Raw genomic sequence first — 21,601 nt, 5'->3', positions numbered from 1 at the left:
TTGGTGTATATTGAGTAGAGAAGATTTGCCTGATTTGATTTTTGGTATGGAATTTTTGGAAAGTTTTACGAGATACAATTTACATATAAATTTAATAAATAATTTTAAAAATCTTCGCGTAGAAAAAAAATATTTAAAACACTAGCGAACCCAAAACTTTAAAATATCTCTTCTAATTTTAACTCTGAACCATTCATCCACTTGAACACACGAAAATTTCATCAAAATCGGTCCAGCCGTTTAGGTAACCTGATTAGAGTTTAACTATACAAAATATAAACAATTAGTAAATTAAAGATCTACGTACTAAATTGACATTTATTTCTGATAATATAGTAAATGATATATTTTAATAACATCTAACACGGTAAAACGCTTCTATAGGCAAGATATATTTTTTTAATAATTATGGTCAAAGAGCCAATGGGATATGGGAGACTAGGTAGGACTCTATACAAATAAAAATTAACTAATTTCAGAAAACTGTTTTTGGTCGCCGTCGTTAAGGGTCATGTATTCCTTGTAACATTCATCCATTCTTACATTTATCTCCCAATCTTCTCCAATTCTTATAAATCTTTATATATTTATAAGAATATAGAGCTTACACATACAATTTTTATATTACGTTAATATTTTTTTCAGGGTATTGGTGTGATATTATTATCTGTAGGCATTTGGATAATACTTCGAAAGTTACTTAGAACGCCCGAAACGACGCCCATTCTTTCCGGTGCGTCACAGGAAGACGTATCGGTGACGGAGCGGTAGCATTCCCTTTAAAAATGGCGATGAAGGAGGGTGACGCTGAAACTAACATTAAAAAAAATGTTTAAATAAAAAAAATGAATTCAATTATGATTAAGATTACTATCAAGTTTTTTTTAAAAGGACCGTGTTTGTAACGTGGATCAAAATTCAATCTGGTTTCAAGATTTGTAAAGTGTCGTAAGACAAAATTTTGATTATCGAGTTAGATTACGACCTATTTTTATTGAATTTCGCATAATAAGTTTATTTGACAATAAATGCCAAACTGACATTGACAGGTAGGTCTTCATATGACAGACGTGTATGTTAAATCCATTAAATTTTTGACGTGACTCACACAAGAGTTATTAAGGCCGTTAGAAGGCAATTTAACTTAAGTTTCATTCACCGGCACTCTAACAACTGGTATTATCAGTATTTATTTAAAATCGGTAATACTTAAACGAATTTGAAAAGGATAAATGGATTTGCAGCTCATTTGTGATTTTACTAATGTATGGATATTTCATAGTTTCGTAAATTTATTATTTTTACGTATTTTTATAGTTTGTAACGTAAGTTGAAGTACGCAGAAGTGTTTTTGATGTATTTTTTTCTTGACATTTTACGTATTAAATTACGATATATTTTCCATATATTTAGTTGAATCATATAACTTAATAACATACTGACGTAAATAATTGAATAATGATTTCACTTTTCTTTAATTTCTTCTCTAAGTCTCGATGTTAATTTGGGACCTACCAACGTTGCCATCTCTGTCTTTACCTTAGTGAGTGATAGAGACATTATCATCAGCTCATTTTACTGACTTTTTTAGAGGAATAGCGAGATGATGATAATAAATGTATTAAGTATAGTAATAAATCTCTTGATGAAGAAAATAGCGATCATAGATCAAGTGTTATTTCCAGTTTACTATAATTAAATTTTTTATTATTTAGCAGAATGAGATATTCATATTCTTGTCACATAGTTATAGGCATGCGCCTTAACAGGTTCACTGTCCACAGACCATGTGAGGTCTGTAGACGGAAAGCTCTGCACGATCCGCTCTGCAAGCTCTGCTCCGCACTTTTGGAGTTGTGGACGTACGGGGAAAGTTACGGAACTAACATTGCCCATATAAGCATATGCGTACTTGATAGGCCATATCACTGAGAACCTAAAAAGTGCTGGGACATACGGCAAAACTTTTTTCTTATTGAGGTGACATGAAGCAATGTCAAAATTGATCAGTATTTTTTTATAAAAACGCAACTTGACGTGAGGAGTACTTCCACTTTCATGCTTGGACAGGGAACCTGTTAATACAATTCATTAGAGAACGAGACACCCTACCAGTGGTCACGGCTCCGGAGTTATTCTAATTAACATAATGTTACCACTATTGTTAAATGAGTCAATCATTCCATGTGCCTTGTAGTTTTAGCATTTGTTATTATAACGTTCATAGTATAAATGTGTTAATATATTTTTATAAATAAACTAATCAAATCTTTGCTTTTCTTATTTTCGCTTAACATACAACATACAATAAATTGCTACACGTCATGATACTATAGAGGGGAGGGGAGTTACATGGTGTGATGTTTGACCATAAAGCTGCACCATCTGGATTTGCGAATAATTCGTCATGTATGGGTATATTTATGAAAAAAGCAATTCTTTAAACGCATAGAGTGCATCTTATAGATACAATGTGGTTTGCCATCCATATTTTATTTTTATTAAGTATTATATTAGTTTATAGAATGTTATTTTAGGTAATCTGTACTCTATACTATATGAAAACAATATATAATATTGATTGTTTTTTTACTTGGTTTATATAAAAAAGGCGGCAACCCTAGCTATAGATACCGGCAAACATCTTGAACAAATGTCCTTGCCTGCGCAGAAGTGATTTTTAGATAGTGATGCGGCGGGAGTCACGTATCGATCGCGTGATTGGTAAATAAGTTGACGTTCCCCGCAGACGCGTCCCGCGCTAGGTAACTTTCTCCCACTCTCTTGTTTATTGCTCAAGAATTTATTAAGATCTCATTATCTGTACAATGTATTAAGACTAATTTTGCCTTCACTTTTTTTAGTAGCGTTAGCCAAGCCTTTTAGAGCAATTTTACTGGATAGGTGTTAAATCATAAATTCGCTTGTTATTTACTGAGACTAAACCTTTTTTATGAGATATCAATAATATTGACAAAGTATTAAAATTTATAGGCAACTTGAGAAGACTTTAAATCCCTTTTCAGTTTATGTATGAACTTATAGAAAAAGTTATTTTTGGGCTTTAGAATTTAAATTCACAGCTGACATACTGTACTGTCAAATAGCCTTTTACAGTGCCACATACCTTTCTTGGCCGGTAAGAGCATCGCTGTCAAAGTATTGCCAGTAAATAAAAATTAACAAATATAAGGGGAATAATTTGAAGTCATGCAGGTTAACTTAACAATTTATTGAATAATGTCTTAATAAAACATTCTAGAAAATACAGTTCTAGGCTTAAATAAATGTGACACAAACTGATATGATAGGTTTTGTTACCTACTATTAATATAATATATTTTAAGATAACGATCGACAAGTAAAACTTTACTATTGTAAATAATAATGCAAGGAATAAAAATAAATACATTTTAGTTTCGTTTTTATTAGATGTTGGTAGATAGTAGAATTATTTATTGTACGCACCAAGAAATAACAGAAAATAAACTAAGTTAGTGTGACATTTCATAATGGCGACGGAAGTACCAAATTCAGCAGCCCACCAAGAATGTGGCGCTGGAAAATGACAGTTCATGTCGGCAGTTTCATACAAATTTAGTTTTCGACTTTCTACATACACTACTAATAAGAAGGCATCTTGCCTTGTACATACAAATGATCATAGTTTAATCAATCAATGTTATGTATTGTCAAATAGGCCGCCACAGATTCATCAATTTTTTTAGACTTGCTCCTTATTCCAATTTTAAGGCAATAAATTATTTTTCGCATTTCTTAGAATACACTTAGCTTACAAATTTTGTATAACTATAGAACGGGCTGTCACTAGTTTTTTATTAAGTTTGAAAATCGTTTAAAATTTATAAATCAGTTGGTTTTATTAAGGTTAAAATAAAATTGTTAATGTTTTAATGATTGTTTCATTCAAATTTTTGTAATATCAACACAAAAACATAATATATTTTTTTGACTTTATAATAATTTCTTGACATGTTAAGACATAACATATGTTTTGTTAATTGTGTTTCTTCTAAATATTGCTTAAATTTAAGGGATTTATGTCAATGATTACCAGCTGCAACTCTCCTGTTAACAGTTTAAGCATTAAAAGTTTAATTACTTTTAATTATAATTTCTGATAATATTCTTATTGAAATGTTTTGTGACATGCCATCACTGTTTTTAAAAATATTAATATTGCCAAAAAAAGCTCCATGACTAATTTCTAGGGAATGTAATCGCGGGATCGAATCCTTGCGAGACACCACAACAGAAAACTAAAACTTACTAAAATAAATTGCCTTTATTAATGATTGCGAGTATTTTACGTTTACTACAAAAACCAACACGACTCTTCGAATAAGAAGAGACTAAGAGCAGCTAAACGTACTTTACGTGTTTCTGCGACATGATCATCTAAATGATTAGCAAGTAATAGTCGCAAGGGGTAGGTTTTTACACTACGCTTATAATAGCTCACTCCCACTGGTGCCAGCTGTTAGGTACATAGCACTCTTGTTACTCTTAGCTTCTCAAGAAGTTATTTTCAAAATCACTCCTATCTAGGATTCTGAAATCTCGAAAATACCGAGATCTCGCGAGATTGTAATTCTTTATCCCACAATATCTCGAATTAAGGATCGAGTTTGCATTCCCTGCTTATTTATAATTATAAACTAAACTAACGAATCTATTCGAGGGCCATTTTCATGTAAAACCTTATCCTATATCTTGATACAGTTTCTAAATCATTTTCACAGAAATGTTACTTACTACACATTTCGTCAATCATTTCAAGCCTTAAAAAGTTATTGGTTTTAATGATAATAAAATACATCAGCCCTGTCGGGCTTTTAATCTCAAACACTAAACTAAAACGCTCGATTTCAATACGCTTAAAACGAAACAAAATGAAAACAACGTTTCACATGTTTTAAGTATTTAAGACTTGTAAGTCGTATGAAATTTAAATTCACTTTCATACAAATGCCGTTTTTACTTATCTTATAAGTAATTTTATACGAATTATTGTCATGAGGATTTTTTTGTATTCACTAATTAAACTTATTACTATAATTATCGGTCATCACTGGACGAAAGGCGTATTGCCGGTTAGTAACTCACTCATTTAGCACAAATTATATTTTCATTAATTTCACCTATATTTATACATTTGTCAAGTATATATAAATACAATGGCAATTTTACTCATAATGAACGCATAAATTTGTCACACATTAAGTTTAAATCAATGTAAAACGTACACTATTCGAACGACCCTTAAGTTCTTTGAATATTTATTGTTACTATTCTATTAGCTAAGGATTATGAGACATAATATAGCCGTGAAAATAAACGCATACAAGATCGTATACGAACATGTAAACGAAACGATTGTGCGCTCCGTTCGATTGTGATTGGTCAACAGTATCTCGAACGTTGACACGCAAGGTCCATTTGACTCTCCTCTCGTCTAGTGTCGTTTGTTTTACATTAAAACCCCCCAGAACCGACAAATATGTAAACCTTTTTAACAAAAGCAAATGTATATGCCCTAGTTTATTTAAATATTGCTTGGTTTAAATTCCACACGTGTACACAATACTATCCAAGATCATTTATTCACCATTAAATTCATAAAAAGCACTCCACCAGTGTTCGCACGAGATGTCTGTAATAAATGCTAACTAGTTTCTATTTTCCTTAGAAAAGATTGTGTTAATATTGTATCTTCATGTGAAATATGTTGAATCTTGTTTATATACTGTTTTCTGTATTGCCAAAATGTCACTGCCAACACTGCACAGCCGATGAACTGAAAACAATAAAGAATAATTTCTGTGGAGGACGGATGTTTTTTTTATAGAACGTGTGGCTCACCTGATGTTGAATGATACTCACTACCAGAGCGCTAGCGAGTGCGCGTAGCCGGTCTTTTAAGAATTAGTACGCTCTTTTCATGAAGGATCCAAAGTCAAATTGGTTCGGAAATACTTCAGTAGGAAGCTGATTCCACATAGTGGTGGTGCGCGGCAGAAACCGCCTTACAAACTACCAGTTGTGGAACGGCGGACGTCGAAGTTACGGGTGGAATTACTGCCTCAATGTCTGATGATGAAACTACTGTAACAGTAACCAGTATACACGCTGTTTCCCAATCTTAAGGAAGGGAGGTTCCTCAACCTCTATCGTCTAAATACTGGCTGGGCTGCCGACAGGCTCTAGTAAGTAAGGTCGAGTAAGATAAGTTATAATCTTAAACGGCCGTAATAATTTAATTAGCGTTTCAGGTGATACGATAGTTTTCAGTTTCGTAGTGATTTGTAAGCGCAGATTGTAGATGTCGCATCACCTATATTCGAAACCCACCTGATATGCCTTGACTATGTACTAATGTACAACATAGTTGAAATACTTACAATCAGTGTATAAAACCCATAAGGCGTTACAAATTTGATGCTTAATGCAGTCCGAGCGAAGTTAGCGTATTTCTCATTCACCACAATTTCCTCACGGAACCAAAACATTGGCACCAAGACGTCGGGATCCGGAAGCTGGTTGTTTAAACTAAAAAATTAAGTAAGAAGTATGTATATAGAATAATTGACGTAAGGCATATTTTTTATTAGTAACTGCTTACGTAAATGAATGTTAGTTTATGATAGATAGTATCTGACTCAGTTTTCGGCTATGCCATATCTAGTTCCGCATTTAAAGTCTTATCTGAGATATTTGGGAAAGATAACCATTTTCGGTTAAAATGATAAACGTTGTGAAAAAAATCGACAAATCTGAGAATCGAAGAATAATGACTAAATAAACGTAGAAATAGTCTCCGTCATAACCATGAAGAGTTTTATACTTGGTAATTTGGTTTGGTAAGATATAAAATTATGTTAAGATAACTTCCAAATTTTTATTTTATTTTATTTACATATTTGATTGGTGCATATATATAACGTGGTTCACGTTCTATAAATTAACTTTGTAGTAGCTTGGGTTGAAATTAATTTTCATAGAATAGTTTAATCTTCTTAAAGAAGCGGAAGATAATTATTATAAAATATATTGCACACTACACACACACACTGCACATACATCTAATAACAGAATAAAGCAAATGAATTTACATATACTTTTACAATAAACGGGTAAAATTTCTCATTTTCCAATGATTTCAAAAATAATTGAAGGTTTTTGTTAATTATCTAATTGCAACAGACCAATCTCTTTCGCTTTAGTCGGTAGCTCATATCTGAGCGTCGTGTTCAGCGACCTGGAGTGGATTATCTGCCCATCGGTTTCTGTTCAGCCTCTCTTATTTATATGTACAGTTTTCAGGACGATGACTCTTTCACTTGATTGGTCCATCTCGTTTGTGAATGGCCGTGTTTTGCCTGTTGATAACATAGGTTATCAACAGTTTCTCATCGCCTCTGTACAGTATACCAAAAACCATAGTTGATGCGATTTAACAGAACTCGATTCGACCAATCACAATGACACGAACGCCGTTTCCTCTTTTGTTTTACGCTACATTTATAAATCAAAGCATAATTGTATAGGTATTTTTTTGCCTGGTTATTAATCTGACAAGTTTATTGCACGCAATATCATAACGATGTGACCTTTAGGTGATCGATAACGATGCATTTTTATTATGATTATTTATAAACAATTCTGATAAGTTATAAAAACACTGGAACTATCAAATCGGCACTCTTTGTCGTAATGATCCTCTTTGATGAAGACTATTAATTAAACAATTTTATGATAAATAAATTAATGTTAACAATAACAGAGTAACTTTAAATATTCATATCATGTGAACTCTTTTTAATGAAATTGTACATGCAATTATTAATATGTCGTATGGTATAGGACTATGAACTTTTATGGGTCTTTGGCTTGAATTTCTAAATAGTTTCATAGATTATTTCTTTTCCTATCATTTCTCTGCTCTTTCATAAGGTTTTCAGCGCTTTGCAAGAAAATATAACCAGTAGCGATACAACCTACAAGTCTTGGCCTCAGATTTATGTAACTACATATCTCGTCTATTTTCTTGGCGTCGGGACGTGACGACCCCATCGCCCACTGGTGAAATAACCTGTGACAGAGGTTATTTCACCAGCGCAATCAGTCAATCCCTTCCTAGCGGGAGTGCCATGCTGTTGCCTCCTGGCTTCAGCCAAACGGGCAGGCACGACCGGGGTAGTACCACTGTCTTTCAGAAAACCGGCGTAAAGTGATACAAAAGGTTCGCCTTCTTTTACTCGCGTTTCGTGCGGTGAGAAAGATTCCCGGAGCCCATCCCCCCCCCCCTCTACAAGAAATATGAAGGTGCAGAAGAATCAGAATCTACCCCAGGGGGGTACCACACGCGCTTGCGGTGGAGAATCCCCCTCTGGGCGTCCACCACCGGGACACTCAGCACCCGGTGGTGGACGCACAGGCTGCCCTTCGTATTCTGGGGGGGGGGGGGCAATTCTGCGCTCTTTAAAAAAAAAATATCGGTCTCGGGGCAAACGGAGCAATCCAACAAAGGCACCCCCATCCACACTCACCGTGGATTTCACAAATATTAGGGGGCTCAACTCCAACATCCACGCTGTCCACTATCATTTAGAGACTGCGAAGCCGGCCTTGCTCTTTCTTACCGAGACTCAGATTTCCTCCCCGGCTGATATTTCTTACCTCTCCTACCCGGGATACAAATTGGAATATTAATTTGTGCCGCGGGCTGGAGTTTGCGCGTACGTCAGAGAGGATATCTGTTCTCGTCGCCTCGGGACGCTTGAAGGAAGGGACCTATCTAACCTCTGGCTGCGCGTAGACTGCGATGAGCATCCGCGATTCTACGCATGCCTGTATAGGTCCCATAGCGGAAATATCAAAACTGACCGACTCATTGAACACATCCAAATGGCTACAGATTCCCTGCTCGAAAGGATTCCTACCGCTGAAATCGTGATACTTGGCGATTTTAACGCCCACCATGCCGATTGGCTCGGCTCTGAAACCACCGATCACGCGGGAAGATCCTTTCACGACTTGCTTTAGCCTACGACTTGACGCAAATGGTCCCTGCGATTACGCGAATACCAGATGTGGATGGTCATAAACCTTCTTTGTTGGACCTTCTGCTGACTTCACATCCGGAGACCTACCAAGTCTCTGTTGACCCGCCATTGGGTTCATCAGATCATTGTGTGGTACGGAGCATTGTGCCGCTCACGCGCCCTTTACGGCCTAGCTTTGCGGGCTGTCGCCGTGTGTGGCACTATAAGTCAGCAGATTGGGACGGGATGCGGTCTTTTTTTGCGTCCTACCCTTGGGGGCCCATTTGCTTTTCGTTGAGTACTCCGGATGCCGTCGCTGACTCTGTCGCTGATGTGGTCCTGCAGGGCATGGAACTTTTTATTCCATTCTCTGCGGTGCCGGTCGGTGGCAAGTCCCAGCCTTGGTTTAGGCGTTCGTGCAAAGAGACTTTGCGCCGTAAGCGTGAATGCTATAAAGCCTGGGCAGAAGGGGCGACATCCTGTGATGCGGCTATCGGCGAACGTAAAAAAGCATACAATTCAGCCTCTAGGTCCTTCAAACGGGAAATCGCTAAGGCAAAGTCAGAGCATATTGCCAGGTTTGGTGAGAAATTGGCCCACCTTCCTTCGGGAACTCGAGCCTTTTGGTCTCTTGCCAAAGCTGTCCAAGGGAATTTCTGTCAGCCCTCTATTCCACCACTGCATAGGGAGGATGACTCACTGGCCCATACTGCAAATGAGAAGGCCGATCTTCTAGGCTGTCTCTTTGCGTCGAACTCAACTTTGGATGATCAGGGGAAGGAACCACCGACATTATTGCGGTGTGATACTACGATGCCTGAAGTTACATTCCGGCAACGTGCTATCCGTAATCATTTATTTTCCCTGGACATCCATAAGTCGAGCGGGCCTGATGGCATCCCCCCAATTGTGCTGCGTACTTGTGCTCCTGAGTTGGCTCCGGTCCTAACGCGCCTTTCCCGGTACCTGTACTCCCTCAACACTGTTCCGAAGTGCTGGAAGACAGCTTTGATACATCCGATCCCTAAAAAAGGCGATCGCTCTGATCCGTCCAACTATCGCCCAATCGCAATAACCTCCTTGTTCTCCAAAATAATGGAAACCATTATTAACGGCCAGCTCTTGAGGTATCTAGAGGGCAGCCAGCTGATTAGCGATTCTCAGTACGGCTTTCGTCGTGGTCGCTCAGCTGGTGACCTCCTTGTATACCTTACACATAGGTGGGCAGAGGCAATTGAGTCCAAGGGGGAGGCGCTGGCGGTAAGTTTGGACATCGCGAAAGCCTTCGATCGGGTGTGGCACAGAGCACTGCTCTCGAAGCTTCCAGCCTATGGGCTCCCCGAGAAATTATGCAACTGGATTTCCAGCTTTCTCGCTGATCGGAGCATTAAGGTCGTCATCGACGGAGCATGCTCCGACCTTAAACCCATCAATGCTGGTGTCCCACAAGGCTGTGTCCTATCCCCGACCCTGTTTATTCTGCATATTAATGATATGTTGCAACTTAGCAACCTTCATTGCTATGCGGACGACAGCACTGGGGATACCTTTTACACGGGCCGGGCAGGTATTTCTCGGGCTGTTGTTGATGAGTGCCGGAACAAACTTGTGTCTGAAGTCGAAACTCTTTTACGTGGAGTCTCGGACTGGGGTAGACTAAATCTAGTCCAATTTAACCCCAAGAAGACACAAGTATGCGCGTTTTCCGCTAAAAAAACTCCCTTTGTCGCTACTCCTCTCTTTGAAGGCACTCTCCTTAAAGCCTCAGCTAACATCGGAATATTGGGCGTTGACATATCGAATAACGTCCAGTTTCGCGGTCATTTGGAAGGGAAGGCTAAATTAGCCTCCAAAAAGCTTGGTGTGCTCAGCAAGGCGAGACGGTACTTCACTCCGGGCCACCGCTTGCAACTCTATAAAGCGCAAATTCGGCCCCACATGGAATACTGTTCTCACCTCTGGGCGGGAGCTCCCCAGTACCAGCTCCTTCCACTTGACCGTATTCAACGAAGAGCGGTTCGAATCATCGACGACCAATCACTTTCCGTGCGGCTTGATCCCTTGGCGTTGCGTAGAGATGTTGGGTCCCTCTGCATCTTCTACCGCATTTACCATGGGGAGTGTTCAGAAGAGTTGTTCGGTCTAATACCCGCAGCTGAGTTTTATTATCGGACGTCAAGGCAAAATACAAAATACCATCCGTATCACCTCGACGTCCGTCGTTCCACAACTGAGCGTTTTCTAAGGCAGTTTTTGCCGCGCACCACCACTATGTGGAACCAGCTGGCCACTGAAGTATTTCCGAACCAATTCGACTTAGGGTCCTTCAAGAAAAGAGCGTACCAATTCTTGAAAGGCCGGCAACGCACTTGCGAGCCTTCTGGCAATGTGAGTGTCCATGGGCGGCGGTATCGCTTCACATCAAGTGAGCCTCTTGCCCGTTTGCCTGCTATTACATAAAAAAAAAAAATTGCTTTTCTTCATAGTCAAGGTAAGGCCTTCGGTGTATGACTATGCTATTTTCTTTTACCGTACGAGCTAATATTATAAGTAGGCGTTGTCGTACACAGGCGTACCCTGAAGCCACTAGGCCAATACAGCTCCCTCTAAGCCAGAATCATGGAGTAAATTTTTGTTTCAAGGGGAGATGTACAGGAAGATCTAACTTCGACTCCTATATGTCTTATGCAATGCATTTTTGAGACATAGAAGTCCGAAGTATGACTTTTATATGTCAAAAACGCATAGGATTTGACATATGGTCAAGTCTCGACTCAACTTGGTGTTCGCATCACTTTTGATAAACATAAATATTTTCATTTTAAAGTCCTTAAGGATAAATAGTAAAACAAATTGGAAATACTTACCTCATGCCGGGTATGTGTCTAACTAGAGCATTTGCCTGCAGCTGTGCAGATATAGCGAGAGGCATCCCTGTATTCATCTCTATGGACATTTTGAAGTTATGATTCCTGAAAAATAATAATTACACAAATATACAAATATGTTTTGCTGTCGGGGTTTTAAGTTGGCTAAAAACCTTTAAGCAATAACACTTCATAAAGAAAAGCCTTAAAACTAAATAAATTGAAACCTCGTACTATATACAATTTTGTTCCATTACGTTGGCTAAAAATTAGTTTGAATCGAAAAGTGTGTATAAATTGTTCACTTAAAACCCTGAAATTATATATATTACTAGGAATCAAAACGGTCGGCTATTGCAACTAAGGCACGATGCAACAAATCCATAAATTGCAATACTAAATGTGTGTTTTTTACGCATTCATTATTTCCTATACTATCGACGTTGTAATACATAACTGAAAAAGAATTACGAAAACATATGACGTTGTTAAGAAAAACTACGACGCTCTAGTACTGCTATATAACTTCTATAAGTGTTAATTGTAATTCCTACTGTGTGTACTTAGAGTATCTGATTTATGTATTTACTGTGTTATTAAATTGATAAACTTTGAATTTTTAAACAAACAAGTAAAAGGGCTGGTTATGATTAACAAGGTAAAAAATATATATTTAAAAGATAAGGGACTCATAAAAATTTGTAACGAATGAATCATATATAACATATCATGTTTCCAGGACCAGGAGAATGGCGCGTCATTTTTGTATCAGATTATTGACAATATATTATCTAAATCGTGATATTACATATAAAAGATAGCAATGTTGATAGAGATATAGTGGCCATGGTAACATATAGCCTAGATTGTTCTATACTCCGCATTATATTTGGTAAAACGCAAACGGGATTGTTTTAAAATTTTGTATTTAATAGGCTATATCAAACTACTATGCTAAACATTAAAAAGGTAGTCAAGATAGGACACATAAAAATAAGATCAGAGACCCAAGCAATTGTTGCTCTAAGCAATGCCAAAAAGCTGAAGTGGAAGTGGGCGGGTCATGTTGCGCGCCTTACAGATCACAGGTGGACGAAAGTAGTAACTACTTGGAGAGGCCCACCAGGCAAACGGTATAGAGGCGGATCTTACGCTCTATCGGATAATAAAATCAAAATCAAAATCTCGGGTCCTCAATGGATGTAAATAGCTCGAGATAGAGAAAGATGGCAAGCCTTGGAGGAGACCTTTACCGAAGTGAGTTCCTGATACATACTAACTGTTACAATAATTTACTAACGCATAGGATAACCAGATATAAGTGGATCAGGAAATTATTTAAGGCTTAAAATAAATAAATAATCAAACTACAGTCGAACAAAAATGGATTAGGTGCAGTTAACGAAACTGCGAGGCACACGTAATTTATTAATTAATTTAGAAATCCGAAATTTTAAATAACCTTGTCCGACACTTTTTATCTTGATAATTTTTTGTCTCAAAATTTGTCTTGATCTTTTTATCGTAAATAACATAATTATCGACATTATTTGTGGTTATCACAATTCTTGTTTTTTTGTTTTTGTTTTATACTGCCGATATAATACGATAGCAGTATCTTTGTAGGATTAAAACAATTACAATTTAAATGAATCTATGAGTCAATTTTATAGAATAACAATTAAAAAAGAATGAATAGAAAATTAAAACAAATTTAAAAGTTGGTCCATGTGACAGTGAATTGCCATAGTTATTACTTGAGTAAGGAAAACACCAGCTTTGGTGTCACCGGTAGGTACCACGCGCCAACAAAAATCTTTAATTAGCGCCTGTGAACTTGAACCTTTCAGAACCAAAGAGTCTCTACTCCAAAGAAAACAAGACCAAAGTTGGAGGAAAGACTCTTATATTTGAGCTGTTTATTATTATCCGCTCTACGGCCGCATGTCAAGAAAAACGACTGGTACTCTTTTGGCTATGGAGCCAATGATGTCTAAGGCTTACGTCAAAGCTACTTACTTAGCTATTTGTGTATTTGATTTCCTAAATGAGTTCAAAATGTATATTCTGCGTTACAACGATTCAACCTCTGAGTTACATTTATTGCAATTCAAATCAGCCGGGGCCAATACTGGGGTTGTGCGTTCGAATCACGACTGTATCAACGGATTCAATATCTGTGCGTGTCATTTTTGATACGGTGAACGCAAACATCGTAAGGAAAGGTGAAGTATCTTAAAACCAAATAACGTATGACGTGTATAAAAGTTATACAAGATATAAAAATATAACAAAAGCATGCGTGACTAGCACTAATGGGAGTGCCATTGGATAGTAATGTTTAATTGCTATGTTAAAAAACTAACTTGTTAGGGGTAAGTCCTTCTATTTTGCTGGCGTAATAAGGATCCATGTCGAGAAAGTGTGGTCGGGTCACGAATGCTGGAGCCCCAAATTTACAAGCGGATACATTGAGAGCCCCAGCTGGAAGGCAGTTGCTGTCACGAGGTTCATCACAATAGCATGCCTTTGGGTTAAATAATCATAGTTTATTTATTATGGTAGAAAAGTTCATTACACATGAACAATATTCACATTTCTTATGTCCATTAAAATTAATCTGCTATAAGTGGCGTTTAACATTAGCTCGAACGGTGAAGGAAAACATCGCGAGGTTTAATACAAACAAGCCGGTTTGGCTTGTTTTATACCCAAACAGTCGACGGCGTCAGGCATAGATGGCTTACTACTTGACCTAAAAGATTAACAAATCATCATGAAACAAGTACAGAGATCTGAGCCTTAAAAGGTTGTAGCGCCATTTACTGTTACTTATTTATAAGACTAGAGGTGACTTTCAACTCTGGGTATCCCTTTGAACTCCAGCTGTGGTACCTAGTAGTTTACCTATTAGGTATGATCACCTTATATGCAAATTGAAAGGCGTTGACGGCTTATCACAAAGAAACATTTTCTAGAGATAAAGAAATGAGAGACTAAGACTAAGTCTTACTGGTTCTTTTCGTTACTTACCATATCTGGATAGTTATGTCCATTATCGAAGAGTGAATCATTTGCAATATACTGCATGCCATCAAGACCCATAACTCTAACTGGTCTATCAGCTGTAAGAGTCAAATGGCTGAAAAAATATGTTGATTAAATGAGATGCTCCTGTAGGAGTTACACAGTACACGCACTCACACACTCATACTCGCGTGTTGTGATGAATTAAAACATTGAATTGAAAAAAATATATATCATGGAATTTACGAAGAGCTGGAAACCCTGACACAGGTATTTTTACTTAAAAGAGATTCTATATCTTACACATTACACATTAATCGTTAATAAATAAATGATTTACAATGAAATATAAAGTACGACTGGCTACGAATTTTGCTACGGTAATGAGTGCTACGTCTACAAAAGGGCTTGAATGTAAAGTAAGAGAAGTTACACACGCTTAAATTGTTCACTCGTTAAGATATAAAAACGTTTTTTTTATTTAGCGCAAGGTAACCTAAGTAAATAAATTCAAACTGAGTTATATATATAGCCTATATCTGACTACATAAAATAATAACTCACGTGCACAAATCTGGTGCAAATATACTTAGTTCATCCAGGCCTCTTTGAGGTGCCCACAGCTCTCCCGAGGATCCCTGCAGCTCTCCACACTTATCCCGGTACACTGTTCTATTTGTGTTCTGCCATCTCTCAACCATGCCAAGTTGGAAAAAGTCCCTTTCACCAGTATTCGCCACGAACTCGCCGTCATAATCTATTGAACCGTTTCGCTGTAAAATTCATCTATATCGGATGGATTTCTATGCCCAATAACGATCTTTTTCAATTCTTATACTTCGTTATATAATCCAGTAAAACCTTTTTAATTGTAAAATTTACTTAAAACTAATCGGAATACAATTAACTAAACGCTTTTGTGATTACAAACGTTTAAACTGAAGATAAAAGGTAATGAAATGGATGATGAGTCAATCTTTCATGAATCATGAGTCAAGGAATTTCAAAAAGTGATTGATCGTACAATTGTTTTAAATGTTATCTTTACGTATCATTTACATAAAACTTATAAAAGTTTAAAGACCAAATACTCACACTATACAACCAGCCAAATTTATCGAATGGAATATCGTACGGTAAATTGGGTATTCTGTTAGCTAAATTGAGCAACGGATCTTCGATTCCCTCAAACAACCACGACGAGACATTTGCTTTCATAAATATATCCCTGTGAGATATTCGCATAACCATGTCGACGAATACACGTAACATTACACTCTCGTTGCGAAGCGCGTATCCTATTGTCTGTAACAAGAGTTCATCTTAGTAAAAGTAATATTTATTCTATGAAAACGAATAGTTTAGGCTAATTATTTTTAAAGGTTATTTGGAGACGACGGGCATTGTAGCGTTGCTTGTAGCCCTGTCTTAACAGGGTTCAGGAGATTGACTTTGCCCTCTAGTAATGGAATCAAAGACGATTACTATTTGAATTTCCAGTAATAAAGAACAATGTTTCTTGACTATGTTACGCAGATGCAGGGAACTTTTAAAAAAATGTTCCCCGATCAGATCAGGGCGTTATTATGGGAACAGTTCTCTCATTTCTTTTGGATAACAAAATTTTGTTAAGTCATTATCGTTCTTATTAGAGTCGCTGTTATGGGAACAAATATAATACTTATTTACTATGCATCATTTTATTTATTTACTACATTTATATCAAAAATATTTCAATTCAAGTTAGTATAAAAAATATAATAAAGCCGGCACATAATGAACACTATAAATGACTATCATGGCTACGCAAGTCTTAGCGCAGTATGAAGTAGGCTTTTATAAGAAACTAGCTGACCCGACAGACTTTGTCCTGTCAAATAGATTTGGAATATGGCAGTTTATTGTTGATGCGCGTGATGCCGTGACCAAGGGAAATAGGGCTTCATTTATATATATAGATTTGTATTATATAAAATAGGCTTTCGTGACTGAACCTCACTATTATTAATTTATGTGATTAATAACTGTATAATTATTTCTATAATTTGTTTATGTTTTTAATTATTAATAATAATTGTTGTAGTAATTGTAGTAATTATTTTAATTGTATTGAATATCGAATTGTTTAAAGCTTTAACTGTGTTTAAGATATATATGCCTTTTCTATTAAACTATATAATCTATTTTTATTTGCATGTGAAATAAATACATACTTATTTTTGACAGACAATGATGAATTTTTGAATAATTTTATGGTATACGAGTGGATTTCAATAAACAGTGATAATAAGGAAGTAACTATCTTTTATTAAATGTTATTTTGCTTTTCGACTTGTTGCCTTTTATTACTATTTTCAAGTAATTCGTTTTTCGAGCCTTCTTGGTACTGTGATGTCGATGGACGACTGTATCAGCTATGATATCCTTATACATTGTGTACATATTTTATTACCCAGAAGTCCTGCACGAGTGTGTACTAATATGGATTTTCTTCATGTACTCATTCTTGTAAAAGATGAGTTTTTACATATGTAACTTATATCTGATAAGTAAATAATAACATAGTAATTAAACTTTGCAGAGCAGTGTTGGCCTAGTGGCTTCAGCGTGCGGCTCTCATCGTTGAGGTCGCAGGTTTGATCCCCGTTTGTGCACCAATGGACTTTCTTTCTGTGTGCGCATTTCTCATTCGCTCGAACGGTGAACGAAAACATCGTGAGGAAACCGGCTTGACAAATGATCATGAAACCTGATTTATTTATTTTATTACCCAGAAGTCCTGCACGAGTGTGTACTAATATGGATTTTCTTCATGTACTAATACGGAGAAGTAATGCATCGTCTAAGACCTAAAAATCGACATGCGAAATTCCACCTGTATCACCTTGACTTAGTGTACCAATTCTTAAAATGCCGGAAACTCACTATCAAGACTGCTCCCCGTATAATATATAAAAAAAACCGTATGCGGCTTAAATATGTGCCCAGATAAAATTTAACATTGATATGATATGACATTGATAAAGTTTTCTCTATTTAGACTTAGCACTAAGTATGACCTCTGCAAGTCTTGGTCTGACTGTCTGTCTATTAATGTCAAAACGTATTACATTTTGACGTACGGGTGTCATAATGCTTCACTTCCACTTACGAAATAATTTTGTAAAGTTTACAAAAATTTCGGGTCAAAATTTACCGCATAGATTTAAAAGTTATAGTATTTATTCTGCCCATAATTTTGTAAAGCGATTAAAAGCGACTGGAATCTCCGTATAGATACAGATTTGTGTTTTTAAAAATAAATATAACATTGTGCACCTATAAACGACAATCACTATCATCTTCTACGGCTTTAATTGTCTATTTCGTAATAAGTAATAATCTTCTTAATAGGCCAGAAGGACACACGCCATTTAGATCTAAGGCCGGTTTCCTCACAACGTTTTCCTTCACCAGACACCGAAAAGAAAAGTCCAGTGGTCTACTGTGACTTGAAGCACGGTACCTTAAGATGCAGTCTCAACTGCTCTCGCTTCAACTAAAATACATACCACAATAATAGGATTGATACTGGTCACCAAGTCTGAGAGGCTCCCATTTGACATTTCTGGGTGGTAATACCAATACCGTTGGTTTCTGAATGTAACCGTATTATTTTCATTCCACGTAATATTCATCTGTAAAAAAATAGATATTATTTTAACAAACTACAGATCAATCCGTTAAAACTACATCTATGCGTAACAAAAAAGTGAAAGTAACTATCTATTTAGCCAAGTACAAGTATTAGGCAACCGTCTAAGTTACAGTTGGTAAGTAATGTAAAGTTCAGAGATATGAAGTGTTATGTGACTAAAAAATATAGATATTGGGTAGAAACATTGTTGCGTCTGTTTTATTAATTACCTAATAAATTAAACCAAAATAATGGTTTTAAATTAATTCTTTTCTAAAATATACGAATTCTATATAAGAAAAACGAAAACAAACTTTTGTTTATTAGGTATGGGACTTAAGTAACACACAAAAATATTAAGGAACCAATTTCAAAAATCCATTTTGAAAAAACAAGTTTTATGATATAACTAAGCGCAAATAAAGAGTAGTTTTATAAATGATGTTTAAAATAAATTAAGGATTAAGTTAGTTGTGCCATTAACAAAGATATGTTGAAACATTAAACTAACATCTATGTATGTTAGTTTAATGTTTATATCTATATATCAAATCCAATTGCAGTCTTTAAACTAAAGTCTAGGATTTAAGTCAAAAAAAATGTTATTTATTTATATTAATACGATTAGATGAATATCGAATACCGACCAAATTAAGTGTGCAAATTTTTCATTGTATTCAAGAGACCTTTCATATATAAAAATCTAATGGGTAGAGCTACGAATATCTACTTAGTAGCAACAGGGTCAAGTAATTGGCTGAATTTAGTGGTTTTAGATAATAAACCTATTCCAAGTATCTTTTTAGTGTTCCATTATTTAACGAGTTTTATCATGAAGTTTACATATTTAGATATATATTATATAAGATATATATATATATTATATATTATTATATAAGAATTAATACAAATATATAACTAATCAAAAGATAATTTAGACCAGTGATTCCCAAAGTGGTGTATATCGACCCCTAGGGGTCTATGACAACCTGCAATGTCAGCGAAAACAAATTTGGGGGTCCATGAAATGAAAATGGGGGTCCACGATATGGGTGGATCTCAACACATACACTGATAGTACCTATTTACATTCATCATACTATCTTATAATATCAAAACAATTACATTAGTACATACGTACCTATGAAGTAAAAAAAATATTGTATATGTTTATAAAATTGTGTAAGTTGTAGGTATTCTCTTTGTGGTCGCAATACATCTTGAACTTATAAAAACCTGAGAGTCGCAGTGTCAGAGCTTCGCTACCTTGTACTGACTTGTTCAATTCGGCACTCTATAAATACGAATGTGGGACAAATACGTATAATTCCTGAATCTTGAAAAGGAAAGTGGTAAGTAAATTTTGTAAATAAAAAATTCAAAATTTTCTTTTGAGTAGTTTTAATTTAAATTCAATTAATAAATGTATGAATTAACATGTGTTTTTACTTTAAGTTTTTAACACTAAACTTCACTACAGTTAGAAATTTACAGGAAATCAATATTAGATAAGTAGGGGGTCTACCCAACACGGAAAAATATGGCAAGCGGTCTACGACCCAAAAAAATTTGGGGAACTCTGATCTAGACTAATGTACACTCAGGCTTTTTTAGTTTTATAAGCGTGGTGATTACCTAAATAGTCGGAGGTACACCCTGAGAGCCAGCCATATGGCCAGACGCAGGCACTGTATGCAACTGTCCCTTGGCATTTATTCCGTTTTATTTTATTAATTTATTTATTGCAAGGACATGGTACAAAAATAATATGATGGTACAATCAAAAGTTCGCATATTCTGCCATACATAATGGCGTGTAAATTTGTATTAATAGGAATTTTATATTATGAGTCATACCAATTAGTCAATTCTTAAATTTATTTTATTAAATATATTTATTTATATATTTATATATACGTTATAAAATTAATAATAATTACAATGTTTCACGCAAATAATCATTGACTGAGTAATACATTTTAGTATTGTCTTTTGTTAACATAGCTTTTACACATTTTCACCGTGACCACGCACGCTACAAAGCACGCGAAACGTCGGATTTTTTCTTTTAATTATGTAAAGTAATTATAAGTTCATAATGATACATAGCTTCAATCTGGTAAAAAAGTATTTTTTTTAAATACATTTTATCCAAAAGTAGTATCTTAAGTGGATTTTTAAAAACTAGTCGCTTTCTATTCTTCGAGAGTTCTTCATCTTTTAATTTTAGTAAATTATTGTAAACCTCGATTGAAACACAAAAGCTGTTTTTCTATACAGTTCCAGATTAATTTTTGGCACAGCCAATTTCTTCCCATGTTTCATAGTTATTAACTAAATCATGAAAGTTACGCCCCGAGAGTATATCCATACGTAGGCATTCTCTTCAACTGTTACGTTGCATTCATTCGTTACATAGCAATGAACATTTCATTATTTCGCTTATATTCTATTATTGTACAGGAGTGGTTAATATAGAGTAGAACTAAAATCCTCTATTATTTGGGCACCCCGATGACAACCGTACAAAACACTAACGATCGAGATACAAACTTGGGTCATACATTTTATAATAATTTATTTAGGAGAAAATATTTTGAGAGCTCTTACATCTACAAAGATATAGTTTATATACATAAAAAGAGTTTAAAATAATAAATTAATGTAGAGGTGTCATTTACGGTTGTTTTACATAAAGATTTTAATCTGTACAAAAGATATTTGAATTTTGTTTAAAAAATGTGACTTTTGGTGTCATTAAGTCTGAGATTTTTAATTTGGATAAGGATTGGGCGACTGGATTAATAAAATAATTATCAAAAAATCTAAACTACGTCGTAAAATATTTTTATTTGGGTTGTGGAGAAGTGAAGCTTGTGTGAATAAAATAATAATCAATATTAAGGTCTAGGGCGGATGTTGCTATTTGACTCAGTCTTTCCGCCCTAATAACTTATGATTACCTA

General features: G+C 35.6%; 2 protein-coding genes across 4 annotated transcripts in view; one reads left to right on the top strand and one right to left on the bottom strand.

Moving 5' to 3' along the window:
* Nucleotides 1–2,272, top strand: part of LOC123708770 (protein croquemort-like) — a 30,751-nt gene extending 28,479 nt beyond the window's left edge. For all 3 annotated transcript variants that reach the window (XM_045659645.1, XM_045659646.1, XM_045659647.1), the window contains exon 11: nucleotides 646–2,272. In XM_045659645.1, the coding sequence (XP_045515601.1) occupies nucleotides 646–771 (126 nt within the window). In that variant the 3' untranslated portion in view covers nucleotides 772–2,272. The remainder of the gene's footprint in view (nucleotides 1–645) is intronic.
* A 1,031-nt stretch (nucleotides 2,273–3,303) lies between these two features.
* Nucleotides 3,304–21,601, bottom strand: part of LOC123708769 (protein croquemort-like) — a 30,217-nt gene continuing 11,919 nt past the window's right edge. The window contains exons 3-10 of the mRNA XM_045659644.1: nucleotides 18,511–18,636; nucleotides 16,055–16,264; nucleotides 15,524–15,732; nucleotides 14,966–15,074; nucleotides 14,299–14,459; nucleotides 11,933–12,037; nucleotides 6,423–6,570; nucleotides 3,304–5,818 (exon numbers count right to left, since the gene is read on the bottom strand). Of these exons, the coding sequence (XP_045515600.1) occupies nucleotides 5,687–5,818; nucleotides 6,423–6,570; nucleotides 11,933–12,037; nucleotides 14,299–14,459; nucleotides 14,966–15,074; nucleotides 15,524–15,732; nucleotides 16,055–16,264; nucleotides 18,511–18,636 (1,200 nt within the window). The 3' untranslated portion in view covers nucleotides 3,304–5,686. The remainder of the gene's footprint in view (nucleotides 5,819–6,422; nucleotides 6,571–11,932; nucleotides 12,038–14,298; nucleotides 14,460–14,965; nucleotides 15,075–15,523; nucleotides 15,733–16,054; nucleotides 16,265–18,510; nucleotides 18,637–21,601) is intronic.

This window comes from Pieris brassicae, chromosome 4 (genome assembly GCF_905147105.1).
Source record: "Pieris brassicae chromosome 4, ilPieBrab1.1, whole genome shotgun sequence".
Taxonomy (NCBI): Eukaryota; Metazoa; Arthropoda; class Insecta; order Lepidoptera; family Pieridae; genus Pieris; species Pieris brassicae.
Note: the sequence above shows the minus strand (reverse complement) of the source record. Positions and strands in the feature narration are given on the sequence as shown.